The sequence below is a fragment of the Cheilinus undulatus genome, linkage group 23, assembly GCF_018320785.1.
Source record: "Cheilinus undulatus linkage group 23, ASM1832078v1, whole genome shotgun sequence".
Taxonomy (NCBI): domain Eukaryota; kingdom Metazoa; phylum Chordata; class Actinopteri; order Labriformes; family Labridae; genus Cheilinus; species Cheilinus undulatus.
The window spans coordinates 9,210,817-9,227,939 of record NC_054887.1 but is presented as its reverse complement, the minus strand read 5'-3'; the positions used below and the strand labels follow the sequence as shown (position 1 = coordinate 9,227,939).

At 40.4% G+C, this 17,123-nt stretch overlaps 1 protein-coding gene across 2 annotated transcripts in view; it reads left to right on the top strand.

Annotated features, from left to right (window-relative positions):
* ptprz1b (protein tyrosine phosphatase receptor type Z1b) overlaps positions 1–17,123 on the top strand; it is a 118,102-nt gene that overhangs the window by 29,039 nt on the left and 71,940 nt on the right. For both annotated transcript variants that reach the window (XM_041780677.1, XM_041780676.1), the window contains exon 2: positions 13,294–13,362. In XM_041780677.1, coding sequence (XP_041636611.1) covers positions 13,294–13,362 — 69 coding nt within the window. The remainder of the gene's footprint in view (positions 1–13,293; positions 13,363–17,123) is intronic.

The window sequence follows — 17,123 nt, the reverse complement described above, 5'->3', positions numbered from 1 at the left end:
ATTAGAGGGCACCAAATGGTACATTTTTAAAGTTTGTCCATCTACAGGGCTTGAAAGAGGGGACTTTGTCATATTTGGTCCACTTATAGGACACCAGAGAAGGAACTTTGTCAAATTTTCTCCATTTACAGGGCAGCAGAGACTACATTTTCCAAATGTTTTCCCCTTAAAGGGCAATCAACGAGAGAACTTTGTCAAATTTTACCCACTTATAGACACCCTGGAGGGTACCTCATCATGTCAAAGGCATCCTTAAAGGCACTTCTTGCATTATTGTTTCAAACATTAGGGCACCAACCCCCCTCCCTCTCTGAGTCCACCGCTGACTTGAAAGATTAGAACTGCAAACCCTGACACTAGCTGCCTGGTTGGAGAATAAATGAATGAAAATATGAAATGAGTTTTGTTCTCCAAAATTCTCCAAATCCTATCTGGAAAAACAACATAACAGCGCTCATGGTAAAACCATTATTGGCTGAGGAGGATCAGTAACAGTATTTTAATCCTCCATATGTCTCATCTGTGTTTACAGTTTTTCAGTCAAAAATGTCCCAAACAACATTCAGTGAACGTGGGATGAGATCCTAAATCCTTGCTGTGATTTCATCTGCAGATTGACAAGTGACAGCGAGTGGTGCTCACTTTTACATCAGCATGTTTTGGCTGGATCACATTTTATGAGTGGTGCTCTTGTTGTAAATTATTCTCGGTGACACCCTAGCATGAGAGGGGCTGCAGTCAGAGTATCAGGTGTCTGGCTGACACATCCTCATTTGGCTCCATGGTTCTGTCTCACACAGACAGCGGTGAAGTCATGCTCACTCATGCCAGTGAGCGGGGCATGGGTCAGATTGAACTGTAGCACGGCTTTGATGGATATAAACCAGATATTAAAGCTGAGGTGTACGGATGCATGAGGAGGAAGCAGATCAAATACAGTAAAACTGCATGTCACATGACCTTTCCTGTATGAATGAAATAACTATCGGTAGAAATGTCATGTTGCTCGGTCTCCAAAGCCTCCTGGGAAATCTGATAAAGCAGATAAAGTGCAGATGGGCGGAATAATACAGTGATTCAGCTGTGAGCTTCATGCATGGCCAGCCTGCAGCATTAAAGCCCCGTCACTATCTGCTGTGCTGCTGAAACAGAGCAGCGATTTCTCTCTGCTGCTGGCTTTTTTACCTACGCTGTGCCTCATTCCCTCGTTCTTCTGCCACCTCCAGTGATTGGCAGCTACTGTAGGAGTCTGCAGCACAGCTCCTTTAGAGATGTGGGACATACCTGTGTGAACCAAAATGTCCATCAAAACTGGTGGCTGCCAGTTATCCTTTTCTAAGAAGCTTGAAAGGAAGTTATTTTATCAGAAATAACATGCTGAGAACTACTAATGGTGGAACAAATCACAGGTGTCAATTATTTAAAGTGTTGATTTGATAGGCTGCTGCTAAATTATGGCACAAAGTCTGTCCGCTTGGACAACTATCCATCAACTCATGTTCATATGTTTTTAATTTCCTGAGACTGATTGAACCTCATGGATGATGATGATGATGCTGTGCAGGGTGGCTGTGGATCAGCTGAAGTCAGTCATCTGTCAACCAGAGGGTTGGGGATTCGATTCCCAGCTTCTGCAGTCACATGTTGATGTGTCTCTGGGCAAAGACACTGAATCCTCATGTAGGCCTGCCCACAGATCTGACTGGACCCCTGATAAACCCACAGAATGGGCCCTCCCTAGATTTATCAGTGATATCCATGTGTAAGTGTTGGACCAGTAGCATTGGTGCTAGCATCGTGGCTAACAGTTTCTTCATTATGGAGATGAAAAATGTGTCGAGTTGTTATTGGGTTCTGATGTGGGAATAATTTGTTTGTGGTATTTTCATAACATTTCTTTCCGTTTTTGCTACATTAATCCGTTTTTTGACAATTTCTGTCACTTTTTCCCCCCATATTTGCATTTTTTTGCCACTTTTTGCCAATTTAGTAAATTTTTTGCCACTATTTGCCTTTACCTGAGCCACCACATGCCATTTTTGCCAGTTTTTTACCCCTTTCTTCCTTTTTTAAAAACATTTTCCTTAAATTTTGCCACTTTTTGCCTTTTTGCCCCTTTCCCCCCATTTCTGTCACTTTTTGAAAACACTTTTTTGCCCATTTTACCGGCTTCTTCAACATATTTTTGTAACTTTCTGTTGACTTTAGCTGCTTTTTGACACTTTTTTCCCATTTTTTTCCACTTTGATCTCATTTTTCTTTTTTTTTAAACATTCTGCCATTTCTTGCTCTTTTCTGCAGCTCTCTTTTACAACCTTTTGCCTACTTTAGACACCTTTGCCATTTTTCTACATTTTGTGAATTTTTTCTTTTTAAACTTTTTTTTTTTTTACCAGTCTTTCTTACTTGTGCTCTTTCTTTAAACTCATTCCTGCAGCATATTTTGCAACTTTCTGCTTACTTTACCTGCTTTTTGCCTCTTTTTGTCATTTCTTTTGCCTCTTTTCACCCATATTAGTCACTTTAAGTCCATTATGCCTTTGTATTTATGCCACTTTTTGACTTTTTTTGCATCTTTCAACCCATATTGACATTTCTCATGTTATGTGAATGGTGATGTAGAACCCAGGATGCGGAGGCGGAGAAGCAGTTTTAACAGTTTTATTAGCACAGGTCAAAAATCAGGGAATGTGAGTCCAAGAGTCCGGGGGGAAGAGAGTGCTGGAGCTGGCTGCAGTGAGCGGGGAGTGAGGCACTGGAAAAGAAAGGAGGAGGCACGTTAGAACGGTCCACAAGAAACACAAGCACTGGAAATTACTTAAAGGTCCAATAATCAATTCTGTAGACTTCTCTGAGGGTATCTCGAGAGAGCGTGTGAGCCTGGAGTAAAGGTTTACCACGAGGGAAGGTAGTCAAAACTCAGGCGCTGGTGGAGAGCTGCAGCTGATCTTAAGTAGTCCCTCCTGATGAGAACTCGCTGCAGGTGTGATCTCTCCACAGCACCCGGGGGGAGGGGAGAATGCCTCAGGGAACACAAAGTCAGGTTAGCAGCCAGCAGTAGTGACTCCGGAAACCGGAAGTTAACAAAATAATACAAAATGTGCAACGTGAAACACCACATCTCACCCATTTTTGCATTCTTTTTTTGCCACTGTTTGCCCTTTTTTGCCATTTCATTTTGCCATCTTACCCATTTTCCCCTTTTTCTTGCCACTTTTCACCCATGTAAGACATTTTTTTTTTTTTTTTTACTATTTTAACCCATTCTTGCCACTTCCATCCATTTTTTGTCTCTTTTAACAATTATTCAATTATTCACTATATATCCAAAGATGTTGTCTCTGTTTCTTTTATTTTTTTTTCTGGCATTCTGGCATTTGTGCTCATTGTGGCCTAGCTATAAAGTCTTACATCACTTTCCTAGTAGTTCAGTGCATCCATCTGCATTATTAACGTTGCAAATTAAAAGGTCGTTCTGTTTTTTTAAAGGGGTTTACATTTTAAAAAAGGGTTTATCATACTACAGCATAAATAAATTTAATTCATGTTTTGTTGTTTTAAAAGAGTTGTTATTAATCAGGTATAAAATATAATATGGTTATATGGTTATCACAGATTTATTTTATAATGGACCATGGTTTTCCTGACTCCATGGGCCCCCAGTTTGCCAGAGCCTCAGAGAGCTCTACCCTTTATCCCCCCTCATGGGCAGCCTTTCCTGTCCCCCCGTGTCCTCCTGCTGCTGAGTCTGTGGCACGTGAGCAGAGATGAATGTGATTAGTTATTACTGATGGCTACTTTACATAGCAGCCTCCGTCATCAGTGTGTGAATGTGGTGTAAACGGGCCTGGGTAAGAGAGACCCGTGGTGTTAAAAGCTTTGAGTAGTCAGACGACCAGAAGACTTGTAGCACAGGAATAAGGTACCCTCTGATGCAGTTTTCCATCTTTGTTATGAACATGACAAAAACAGTTAGAGGTTGGATTCTCCAGAGACTGGCGTGACTTGGTCCACAGCCTGGAACCGAGTCAGGCCAAGATCCCCACCCCCTACCCTGGAGGTGGGTCGGGCTTGAGGGGAGTCAAAGACGATCTGTCAGACATGGCAACATAAATGTTTCACCCTAGATTTTTTTAGTTTTTATTCCCCCTTTTTTTATTTTTTCTTCTTCCAAGTCCACTGGTCACATTTCTTGACACAAAAAGCCTTTTAAAAAGAAAGTAGAAGTGGTATATTTATTAAATATTTTATCATCGTATTCTTTAAATGTGTGTTTTTACATAAAGAGGGAGAAAAATGATCACATCTCTTGCAGCGGTCGAACCAAGGGCACAGCACTGACTGGTCAGCTTCTAAACCACAGGCTCAGTTTGAACTTTAAGGATGGGGGATTTCACAAAAAAACATCTGGAGGAAATATCTGTCTCTAAAGAGACATCCTTCACAAGAAAATATTTCAGAAAAACAGCAGGTTTTAGTTTCATTTCCTTGAAGATATGTAGAGTTGTAAGATCTGTCAGAAACACAAAGGTACTTTCCTTCATATGTTTTGGTCATGTGACCTACTGTTAGCATTTTGGACCTCTGTTGTTGAGTTAGTGTTTACATGTTTCTATTCCCCTTTCACCTATTTTATGCTTCCTGGGAGCAAACACGCTGGACAAGTGGAATAAATATGAATGTAGGTACATATAACTTGCCTTACTAGCAGCAAGGAAACTGGAAGGCATCAACACTCCCAGCAACACCTCACTGGTAGAACCTAACCCTCACCTGTTGTCTTGAACTAGGTGATGACCAAAAGAATAAGGAAAGCGGGTTCAAGCAGTTAAAATGAGGTTCCTAAGGAGGGTGTCTAGGCTCAGCTGCAGAGATAGGGGGAGGAGCTTGGACATCCAGAGGAATCTTGAAGTAGAGCCAGTTGAGGAGGTTCGGGCATCTGATTGGGATGCCTCCTTTGGAGGTCTCAGGGGCACGTCCAACTGGAAGAAGACTCAGGGTTGGACCCAGAACTTTCTGGAGAGATTATACATCTAAACTGGCCTTGGAACACCTCAAAATCCCCCAGGAAAAGCTGGAAAATGTTGCTGGGGAGAGGGATGTGTACCCAGCTGTGGGTAAGTGGAAGAAAATGGATGGACAGATGGTTGGAGATGTTACATAATCTTATATATTTCCATAGAACTTCTTGATTTCTTCATTGTAACAGGCCGGCGTGTGTTTTCATGGAGTCTGCCATTGGTTGCGGCTCATTGGCCCAAACTCACCACTGTGACGCTGAACCCTCCACTTGGCATTCCCAGGGAGTAGAGGCTAGCACTGCTTTGGCCACCCCTCTACAAACAGCTGATATTTATAGCTGATATGACCTCATAATGGCTGCAAATACTGACAGAAATTTTCATCATTGCCGTTACAGATAGTTCACTTTATAAGCTTATAACTGCTGATGGCCATAATGCCGATAATTTCATGCATTCCTTGGGTAAAGCTGTTCAAAGTGCACTTTTGCATTCGCACTGGAGGCAACCCAAGAATGCATGGGCATCAATGCACTCCACTGTCACTCCCTTTTCCTCAGCTTCCTCTTTTGCTTACCTTATTTCCTTACTTTTGCAAGTATTTCTTTTTTTGTGTTAACATGAATATGAAAAACAAGTGTGGTATCTGCAGATTGCAGTCCTAATGACACAAGGTTTGACACAAGGAGGGATTAACATGTACAAAGTTTGTTGTTGAAGTGAGTCATCATTGATTTTTAGTGATTGATTTTCCCCATTGCATATTATGCCTTTGTGACCAAATATCTCAAGAATGCCTGGAGGGATTTTCATCAGACTTTGCACTAATGTCTGCTCTGAGTAAAGGATGAACTGATTAAATTTTGGAGGTACAAGGTCATGGTTAGTGGTCCTTCTGGTCGACGTCCTTATCACATTAATACAGAAAACCAAACCACAGTCCTTGTTGAGGTACACTACCATTAAGCAGTGGCTCTAGCTGATTTCGAAAGAGGTTCCTTCCATTTTCCTTCTCTTTCCAGTGTCATTGTCTTTACCATTATCCACTTACATTAGACAGACAATAGAGAATGATTTTATAGATGTGGTTGTGGCCGTAATTGTCTGCACTTCACAATAAATCTTTCCAGTCTTTGTCATTCATGTCAGCACAGAGCGGCACAAAAGGATTCTGCTGCTAGAATCATTATTACATCTCACTGAAATTACTTAGAACTCCATTTCATTTCACATTTCTTTTTTAGATTGCAGACTTTCTTTTAAATGAAGAACTTTAAAGTATTTCCAAGGTCAAATAAAGAACTTTAAGAAGATTAGATATGTAAATACATTTTAAAATCTGTGACTAAATTATACTTTTTATTCCAGAAAGACCCCCTGCCGTCCTCTGATGAACTATTCTATGAATAATGTAAATGACATTTGAGGTAATTGTATTTTTTCACTTCTCAATGGTAAAAAGTACATGTGCTCATAAATATGAGGCTCTTTTGTTCCATCGTTCTACACATTTTGTCATGCACATTAGCATGCTCCTCTCCAAAATCACAGCTCAACCCCACTCTTGTAGATGTTTGCTCAGTTGTAGCTTCCACACTGACTCAACAAACGCCACGAGCCGTGGAAGACTTCTCCTTCCACTGACTTAACAGGAGCAAATCTCCAGTCAACATTTTAATGATGAGCTAGTTCATCTTCTTTCCCCCAGCGGCATCACCACGGCGCGTGCTGACACAGCTAGCAGCAGAAGTGACGGGAGATGGCTCACTATGTTCCTCTGCTGTTTTTTACTTGTACTTCATCTGACTGGCTTTATGATTAAATATGCCTCATTGTACCCAGCTTGCATTGCGCCTCCATCTCAAGAAATGAAAAGATCTCTCATATCCTTGCTTGTCGTTACGCTGCTTGCCACCATGGATCAATCATCTGAGAACATTGATTCTTACTAGGGCTGAATGGTTTGGTAAATAATTGAACTGCAATTTTCCCCCCATATTGCAATGCAATTTGATCTGTGATTATTTCCTAAATTCCTCATCTTGTGTATTTTTCAACAAACATAAGCAATAAATCATTATATCTATAGATTAGTACAACAACATGATGCATCAATCAGTATGAATTTCTTAACTTTATTTATCTGCTTTGGTCACTGATGTAAATTTACTAATTTGTTTCACTTAAAGCCTCGTAGCAATTGTCATGAAAACTAGTGGAAAACAGTTTTGAAAAAATACAACTGGGATTATTTTGACCCATATTGCAGATGCAGTGTGAATTGTTTTATTAAATGGAGAGAGCATTTTTATGTCAATATAATTTCTAATAAAAAACACATTTATGAAAATAGGAGGAAACTGATGCATCAATGTTTGCACGATATGTAGAGCAGAACATCTCTGCTGCAAATAAAAAGTATGAAATTGTTTTTTTGATACACATTTAAGGTAAAATAAAAAATATTGCTACTTCTGCAATTTGAAAATTATGTTAGGACATATTAAAATCTAATCTCAATTTAGCTTAATGCTCAACCATAATTCCCACAAAAGGAGCCAATACAATGAAGCAAAATAACTTTTTTTTTTTTTTTTGTAAAAATGTTATTTTTTTTTTTTTTTTTTTTTTTTGGTCACAGAATGATTATTTTTTTCACTTCAAGAGATGGAGAACGAGTTTTTTGCCATTATTGTTTGCTGTGTGCCACACATAAAAATCTTTCAGTTTAAAATTCTGTTTCATTTTTTTTGTCTTCATGGTTCCTTAACTGTTTTAAAACTCAAATGTTGATACTGCATCACACATATTCTTAAAGCCTGTTTTGTCCTGGAAAAAAAAGGACATTTAAAGCTTGACTTGATGTTTTACAAGCTTTTTAAGATCATAAGTCCAAGCGAGACAAAATGGTTAACCCTTAAAGATCCTATGTACATTTTATGCCACTCAGATTGTACTTTAAAGCCATTTTGACTGTGTTGAATGAATACAGCTCAAATTTTTCAGAGGATATTCATTTCCAAATTTTTCATTATTGTCATCTCAGTTCCTCAAATTAGCCTGAAATGGCTGAGCTACACAAAAAAAGACAAATTTATTCCTAAAGACAAAAAAGTCCCATTGAAAACCACTGAAAATGCTATTTTTGATCCCACATGTATCTGAACATAGACTAATGCATTCTTTTATGTTAAGATTTCATTTCAGGCCCTGATCAGAATAATAATTGTATTTTATTGATTTTTTAAAATATAAATAAACTGTGGATTTATGTAAACATACTGACCTTTAAAGGGTTTAAACCTCCCAAAATATAATTAATATTTGACATATGTATTTTGTGTGGAGGTAGTTCTTAAAGACTGACTTATTTAAAATAGAAAAAATATTAATATGTACTGTTTTTACAGCATTTTTTTTTTTGATAACTCTTAAGGGTTAAAAAATAGCTTAGGGCTTGAAGGGTTGAATGATATGATATTCTGAACCTTCTTATGAGGAAATCTTGATCCCATCCTGGACCTTATAGAATTTTAACTGATGATCTCTGTTATGAACCATGAAATTACTTCATGCTCGTAGTCAGTAAGCAAGTATCAGTACCATCTGCCATGCCATGGACCTTTGTAACACCATCATCACTGGTGTAAACCTGCGCTGTGTTGTACACATAAGGCAAAAACGATGTCGATGATAGCACAACCTTTTAGCCACAGAGGTGGGCAAATTAAACTGGTGTAACAGTGATTTCAGACAACTGTCATAATGGGCCATCAGCATGTTTCACTCTGACGCTAAAGGGCCGCACCAGGTGGACTTACACGTTTACTAATCAAACACCAAGTTTGATGTAATAACAGCAACAATCAGTGATTGTTCTGGCTGTGCAGAGCATCTCTAAGGCTTTGGCACAGGCTATGTGCTGGAATGGATCGACTCCGTTGACTTGGACCAAGCACTGCAATGATGTATCTACATTAAAAAAGTTTAAACATATTTAAGGTGTATTTAAAATGATGACTTGCTTTTTTTAAGTAAAAAATAATCAAAAGAAGAAGGCTGTGGCTCTGATTGTGGTCAAAGAAGCAGCTGTAAACACTGTAGCTCCATACACTAGCTGCTGTCTCTGCTAAAGCTTTGGTAAATCATGTTATTCAAACAAGTTATTTGCAGTAAAAGTCACCGGATGGGTGCTTTTATTTTAGATAGCCACATCAGGCACAAGGTGTCATCAGTAGCAGCTTAACACATCTCATTAGGAGACTTTATAACTTCAGATTCAGTCACATCCATATATTCCGTAGCACCACAAAGAGCAAAAAACCCCATGAGATCAATTTTATGTGTTATTGCCCAGCTCTACTTATTACATGAGCATAGGCGCCCTTGCACACCCTTATTTCATGGTGCATTCAGATATTCTGCAGCTCCCTGGTAACCTCCAACAGCAGCAAGGAGAGCTCTTTGGGGAGAAAGCAGAGTAAGTTATACAAGTGTGAAGTAAAACATTGGAGCCCCTGTGGCGGCTCCTGAATATTCATTGATGCAGAAGATTTTACAGATGATACAGAGGGGTTTTGTTTTCAGAGTGGATGCATCAAATTGCAGAGCTTCCAAAGGTCAACAACACGCAGTTTTAATAAAAATGAACTGGTGCATATTGTCACGCACATGCAGTAATTTAGCCGTGTTTTATTGGCCGCAGCATACAGTAAACAATAGGATTATACTGAGCTCATCCATGCCACATGAACAGATTTACTGTGCTGGATATGATATAAGATGACCTAAATCTGACTCTGCATGCTTTTCATCTTCTTTCAGGATGCTTTTTTTGTCTTTCTGTGTGCAGAAAATTACAGGGTGTATTATTTCATTCTCCATTCTTTGTATTTATTCTTGCTGTCTGTGTGTCAGTTCCTTTAAGATGTGTTTTGATGTTGTAATCTGTATTAGCATGTGGCCTCTGCTTCTTCTTCCTCCTCTCAGCACAGAGAACGGCTCAGCAACAGGCTTAGTCAGATTGTGTTTGTTGTGCCTGTCTGATCATATTAAGTATGTCTTCTGGTTGTATTTGATTTTTTAAGTGCTTTCCAGTATCACTGTCAATACACAAGCATAGGCCACATTTCTGGCATCAAACCTGAAAACACTGACACATCTTTGTTGATCAGTGTTTGGCTAGTAGCTAGGGTGAGCCTCTGATGAGTGTGAGCGTATTTTTTATTTAATTACAGTTCACCATATTTACACTCTAGCCTCTTGTCCTCTGATGTTATGTACGGGCTTACGACTTCTCCACTATGACTATTGGCCGCGCCGATCCAGACCCAGCTGTGCTGATTTACTTTTCCATCACCAGTTTGGCCAAGCTAGGCTATGCCAGGCTGCACCCAGACTGGTCCTGCTCTGGAGGAGGGCCCAAGCGCACCTGCCCTGCCTCAAAGTGCGCCGCAGTGATGTCACAGTGGTTCATCAGCATTCGGGGACGTCTTGTAGACGTGTTTAAGTGGCAACCAAAGCACCAAACTTTGAAATACTTCGGGACAACAGCATGGACAGGCATGATGTGAGTGGACAGCTTAACTCGAGAGTGCTTCTTCTTCTTCTTCTGGCGGAAATAAAAATGCTTCCTGAAGTGCAGCTTTTTGACGTCATCGACTCCAAACGTCACGTCGTCAGCTCTTGACGCTCTATTTAATGGAAAAGCCCCATTAAACTCTTTTATAAATTGTACTTGCATGCAGGTGGAGAGTGGACGTTGATGAACTGACCTAAAAAAAAATGAGAAAAAAATATTGGCTGAAGTTTAGTGGGAAGTGGAGATACCAGGTGAGGGGGAAGCAGTACTATAATAAGGGCCAATCCCATTCTACCCCTTAACCTTTCTCCTTGCCCCTTGAAACAGAGTGGTAAAGGGTTGGGGTGAAAACCTCCCCTTAAGAAATGAAACTCCACTTGATTGCTGTTCATCATCACACATTGCCGATAAACAGCTGCGTCATCAGAGGTGACAATAAAGCTTGACCATCTCGTTCATGCTATGAAACTCTGTGTTGATCTTCTCCGTTTATTTATACCATTAATAGCCCTGGTTTACACAACTGTTGTGTTTTTCTATAATCATTATGCTGAAAAATTTTTTACGTTCATGCATCCCCTTTGTAGTCCGTTGTGCCATTTTGCAGTTGAACACAGTGCATGGAGGGAAATTCATCATACCCCTTGGTTTCAAGTGTGGTCATTTCAAGGGCTATGTAACCCTTGGCCCTTAGCTCTAGCCCTCGTTTCATAAGAGAACTGGGACACTCCTTCACCTGACGTGAACGCACAAAACCAAGGGGAAGGACTAAGATAAGGGCTAAGGGGTAGAAATGGGATTCAGCCTAACTTATTTTGGCATCACAAGGACTAATTCAGAACGGACTATCAGATTTTTTTGGTTTCAGACACAGCAGGACCACAAACAAATGACTGGGCTGGCAGCTGATTTCACATTTTGTTCATTAGTAGATCAGATACCCAAACATGCTGTATCATATACAGACGCTTTACTCAATGCTTAGTTGAAGCACCTTTGGTAACAAATGTATCCTCAAGTCTTTCTGAATATGATGCAACAAGCTTTACACACCTGGATTGGGAAATTTTCTGCAATTCTCTTTTGCAGATGCTCTCAAACTAAGTCAGGTTGGATGGGGACCATCAGTAGAAAGCCATATTCAGGTCTCCAGGGATGTTTGAAGTCAGGGCTCTGGCTGGACCACTCTAGGGCATTTACAGAGTCGCCCCTAAGCCACCTGCGTGTCTTTGTGGCTGTGTGCTTAGAGTCATTGTCATGCTGGAAGGTGAATGTTCAGCTCAGTCTGAGGAACTGAGAGCTGAAGAACAGGTCTTCACCAAGTACATCTCTGTATTTTGCTCCATTCAGTCTCTCAGTCTCTGCTGCTGAAAAACACCCCCACAGCATGATGCTGCCACCACCATGCCTCACTGTGGGGGATTGAGGTCAAACAGTTCAATCTCGGTTTCATCAGACCGGTGAATCTTACTTCCCAGACTGAGAGTCCTTCAGGTGCTGTTTTTTGTGACCTCCAGGCAGGCTTTCATGTCTTTTGCATCCTGGTTGTGCCACTGTGCTCCTGGGAACCTTCAGAGCAGCAGAATGTTTTTTGCAGCCTTCCCCAGATCTGTCTCTGAGCTCTGCGATGCTTCCTTTGACCTCGTGATTTGGTTTTTGCTCTGATAACATTGTCAGCTTTGCAGCCTTCTATAGAGAGGTGTGTGCCTTTTCAAATCATGTCCAGTCAGTTTAATTTACCACATGTGGACTCCAGTAATGGTGTAGAAACATCTCAGCAAAGATCAAGAGAAATGTGAGGAATGTGAGCTAAATTTTAAGTGTTTCAGTGTCTCCCTGAAAGTATTTTAAATGCAGCCTGGGTAACATAACACAGGCAGAATCCTGGTACATTCACCAGGAGAAGACACAGAGCATTAACTGTGACTTCATTCATGATTGTACCCTCTGCCGTCACCAAGTGAGAATTACTAGCCTGTAATAGAAAGCTGTGTATCTGTGTGCAAGTGTGCACAGGGAAAAATGATGTTAATGGTGATACAGATCCCTTCAGCACCCTTTAAAGTGGTCTGCTCTGAGCTGATAACCTCTGATATCTGCACTCGGGATGTGTGTGTGTGTAATAGAGTAGACCAAGGGTTGGTCCTGTGCTTTTGCTGTAACTGAGAAACCTTTGGTGTTGCACTGAAACATTTTTCCCCTTCACAAAAACGCTGAGGTGCTGTGTTGCTGCAGAGGGAATCAGGTCATTTTTGTGCAGCAGAAGCTGCTGAAATGAAACCAATGACTGAGAATATGATGCCAGTTGGTTTCTTTTGTGTGTTTAGAATGTGGCTGTTAGTGCCAAGGCTATCTCAGGGTTGGCTGTCCATACAAAGAAAAATAATCTTCCTCCTCTCCACTGGAGTATATATTTATATTTGTGTTTTCTATACAGCTCAAACATGGACGTCACATATGATACAGTGTATATTTGCCTCTTCTTTCTAACTGAATCATCTCTCAGCTTGTTTCCAGGCAGGATGGGTCGTTGTAAGCCGTATCCCCTGAATGACGGACAGAAAAAGCCTGTCACTCATCATGTGGCAAAGACACGCAGCAGCTGGTCGCGGTTTCACCTGTCAGCGTTTGTGTTTGTTTTTATGAAAATGATAAATGACACTAATTAGCTCCCTCATCTCTCCTCTACAGTGGTGGCAGCTGAGCCGCTGGCCCGAGGTCTGAAGAAACTCCCAGAAGATATCGACTGGTCGTACTCAGGTCAGTAGGAGCAGCTTGGTGTTAAAGGTTAAAGACTTCCAATGGTAATATGTGTGGTGACATCAGCTTTTACCAACAAGGATTTTCTGTTTTTTTTTTTTTTTTGACAGTTGATTTTTTTTCTAAATCACAATGAAATTTGTTCCTGTAGCTTGAAGAGCTTTGCACTCTACATGACATTGAATATGGGCATAATTTGTTACAGATTATGTAGACTTTGTTGCATCTTTTAGGGATTTTGGCCTTTTTTGCAATGACAGTGTGTTTTCTGTAGAAAATTGATGCAATTCAGCGCTCAGCAACCTAAGCACAAAAACACCCTTGGTATCAGCTGCTTCATAGCCAAGTTTATAGTTTAAAATAGTCCATTTCTTGTTACACACTGTATTCTCAGACTCACTTCTCCTTCACCGACCAATCAAAATCAAGGGGCAGGCCAACTACAGAAGAAAAACTCAAGCTTTTTCTTGCATTTTTTATGTCATGCATCATTTGTTATCAAATGGTGAAAGTACATTTTATACATACTATAAATAGAGATATCCAAATGCCGACAACAGCAGGACTTTAGTTCATCCTCTTGCAGGAAAATAAATCTTCTCCTAACCTATAATTCTCTTGCAGACTGCATAAAATTGGCCTCCAGGATTTTCCTATATTTTTCCACACTCATTTTACCCCCTGCCATAAAAAGCCTTCCAGGGCCGGCTGCCAAGAAGCATCCCCACAGCATGATGCTGCCACCATCATCTTGTCTGATGGCCAAAAAGCAAAATTTTTGTCACATCAGACTCGGGAACTTTCTTCTGCTTGACCATAGAGTCTCCCACACTGTTTTTGGTCAACTCCAATCCAGATTTAATGAGTTTTCTTCATCAGCGGCTTTCTCTTTGCCACTCTCCCATAAAGGTTTGGCTGGGGAAGAACGCAGGCAACAGTTGTATGCAGGCCCTCTTCAGCTGCTGAAGCTTGTACCTCCTTCAGAGTAGTCATAGGTGTCTTTGTGGCCTCTCTCTCTAGTCTCACTCTTGCACAGCCACTCAGTTTGAGGACGGCCTGATCTAGGTAGACTGACACATGTACCATATTCCTTCCATTTCTTAATGATGGATGTAGCTGAACTCTTGGGAATGTTTAGAGCCTTGGAAACGTTTTTGTATCCACCTCCTGACCTATTTTTCAATAACCTTGTCTTTGAGTTACTGGGAGTGTTCTTTTGTCTTCATGGTGTAATGGTAGCCAAGAAAACTGATTAACCAGTGACTGGACCTTCCAGACACAGGTGTCTTTATATAACAATCACTTGAGGAGAGTTTTTGTTTTTTTCTATAAAAAGCCAAATTACATTGACCCAACTGAATACTGAATACTCAATAAAAGGTTAAAACACTTGAGGGGGTGAATACTTTGTATTAGGCACTGCACATGCTGCCTCTGCATGGTGTCCACATCCTATATCAGGTGGTGATGATGCTCGTTACTGCTGCTACAAATGGAAAAAAGAAGCGTGCACAGCAAAACACCTGAAGAAGAAACGCAGTGCAAAAGTGTGACTTCTGTAAACAGTTACATCCTTACGTATAATGTGCATTATTTTTGGAAGTATTCCTTGGCTATTGCTTTAGTTTTAATAGGAAAAGAACCGCTATACTGATTTGTAATATTTCAGCGTTGCAGTATTAATCAAATCACCACTCAGTAATCTTGATAAAATCTTATTGGTGTAAAGGCGTATTGTCCCAGCCCTAATATCTACAGTTAGAAGTGCTCTGAAATTGAGGTTGTTGGCGCTGTAGGGGAAAAAATGTTGTTAAAGGCTCTTATGGAGTCTGTGTCCTAAAACAAGCAGAGTAAGGAAATAAGTCTCTAAGTGCTCGTGATTGGATTTAATTATGCAGCCTTTAATCAGTGAAAGGGGGCCCTAAAGATGGATTTGTCCTCAGCTTACCTGTCTAACTCACCTCTAAAACAAACAAGAGGACAATTCCATCAGTCTGGTAAAGCCCAAAAGAACAGGCAGAAAATCACAAGAATTAAGGGAATTATCCATTAACAGCCCCCATGAGAGCGCCCCAATCAGCCTCAGACCATATGCTAACTGACCTCGGCTAACTCAGCACCAAGCCCCCGCCGAGCTAAGCTGTGGTCCAGCAGAAACAAAAGATCGGGAGCAGACAGGCAGCAGTGGTCCCAGAGGGAGAGATTAGCTTCTTAGTGGTCAGGGCAATCAGGAGGAAGGATCTGGCTCAACAGGTCATCAGGGGACTAAATACAGAGCTATTATTCTGATTAACCTGAAACCAAATTGATCGATCCAGATCGCTAAGATCTCATCTTCTTTACGGCGTGGATGATCTGGCAGAAAGCCTGCAATTCCTTGTTGTATATTGATCCGAATTGATATTAATCATGTTATAATATGTGATTATTCTGCTTTTTTAAAAGCATTATAAGACAGAGTTGTCAACCACCTTTTTTTTAAAAGTAAAGATCATCCAGATATTTTATTCTTACATTTTTTCTTATGTTGTTGTTGAACAGACAGGGGCAGGGAGCTGACACTTTGGTTCAGATTTGCACCAGTTTTCATCATTCACCAGATTTCCATCAGGAGCTGACTTATCTGATGAAGTCTCCTCCATGTGAAAACAGACGATCTCATTGATCCATGCTAATTACAGCTGCGTCAAGTGTTTTTGCAATGATTTCAACCGAACAGATTGTCAGGAGGGGGTGTAATGAGGCCTTTCACTAATGATGTTTTTAGACTGGGTTGTCTTTCTCGTTCATTGTTCAAAAGATTTTGACCAGGAGCCAAATAATCCAAAGACTCCCCCTTTGTGAAATATACAGGCCGAGGTATAAAACCTGCCAGAATCCTGAACAAAGCAGTTTCATTTAGAAAATCTTTATTCCCCTCATGCTCTGGCCTTGGGGATTTTTGAGCCAAGATTCTGCTAACTTCAGCTCACCTTGTTTCTCAATACCTTGGTGTGTCATGGCTACAATCATTCATGCAGGTACTTAAGATTTATTAAGGTTGCAGCAACAAAATAAAACATTATCAGTAAAACGAGGCTGGCTGCACAATCAGAAGAACAGGCTGCATACATCCAAACATTAGTGATGTTCCTAGGTGAATAGTTTCACATCCAGTCAGACACAGATGATAACTGCATTTAGTTGATTGGTCTAAAGTTAAGAATCCATGCAGCAAACAGTCAAAATTCTGTTCTGTTTCTGTAACATGGCAGCAGCTGGTGAACAGTGTGACGCTGGGTTAGTGAATGTTGTAATTCTAGCAGGGCTGGCATCCCCAGCTTAGTGCTGGATGTCATCTCTTACTATATGTGTGTTTAAAATGACAGGGACTCCTGATAACTTAGTACCCACTCTCTAGATCACTGATCATCAACTGGTGGCCCTGGGGCCAAATCAGGCCCCCCAAAGCTCCAAATCAGGCCCCTAAAAGATGGTTAAATTCAGAAAATGAAAGAAGGGAATTTAATGTTTTTAGTTTTTAGGTTTTATTTATTAAATCAACCCCAAAGGATCAACACTGACACAGTTTTATCAGGAATAACTTAATGCTTGAATGCTTAATTATTATTTTTATTGTTATTAATTGTTTGTTATTATTGATTGTTTGAAATTCACCTGCTAGCCAGTATTAGTGAATACGATACATGATAAATATTTACCCCAGTCCTGACTAAATCTGCAGTTTTCTTCTTCCACTTCAGGCTCTTGGAGAGTGAAAT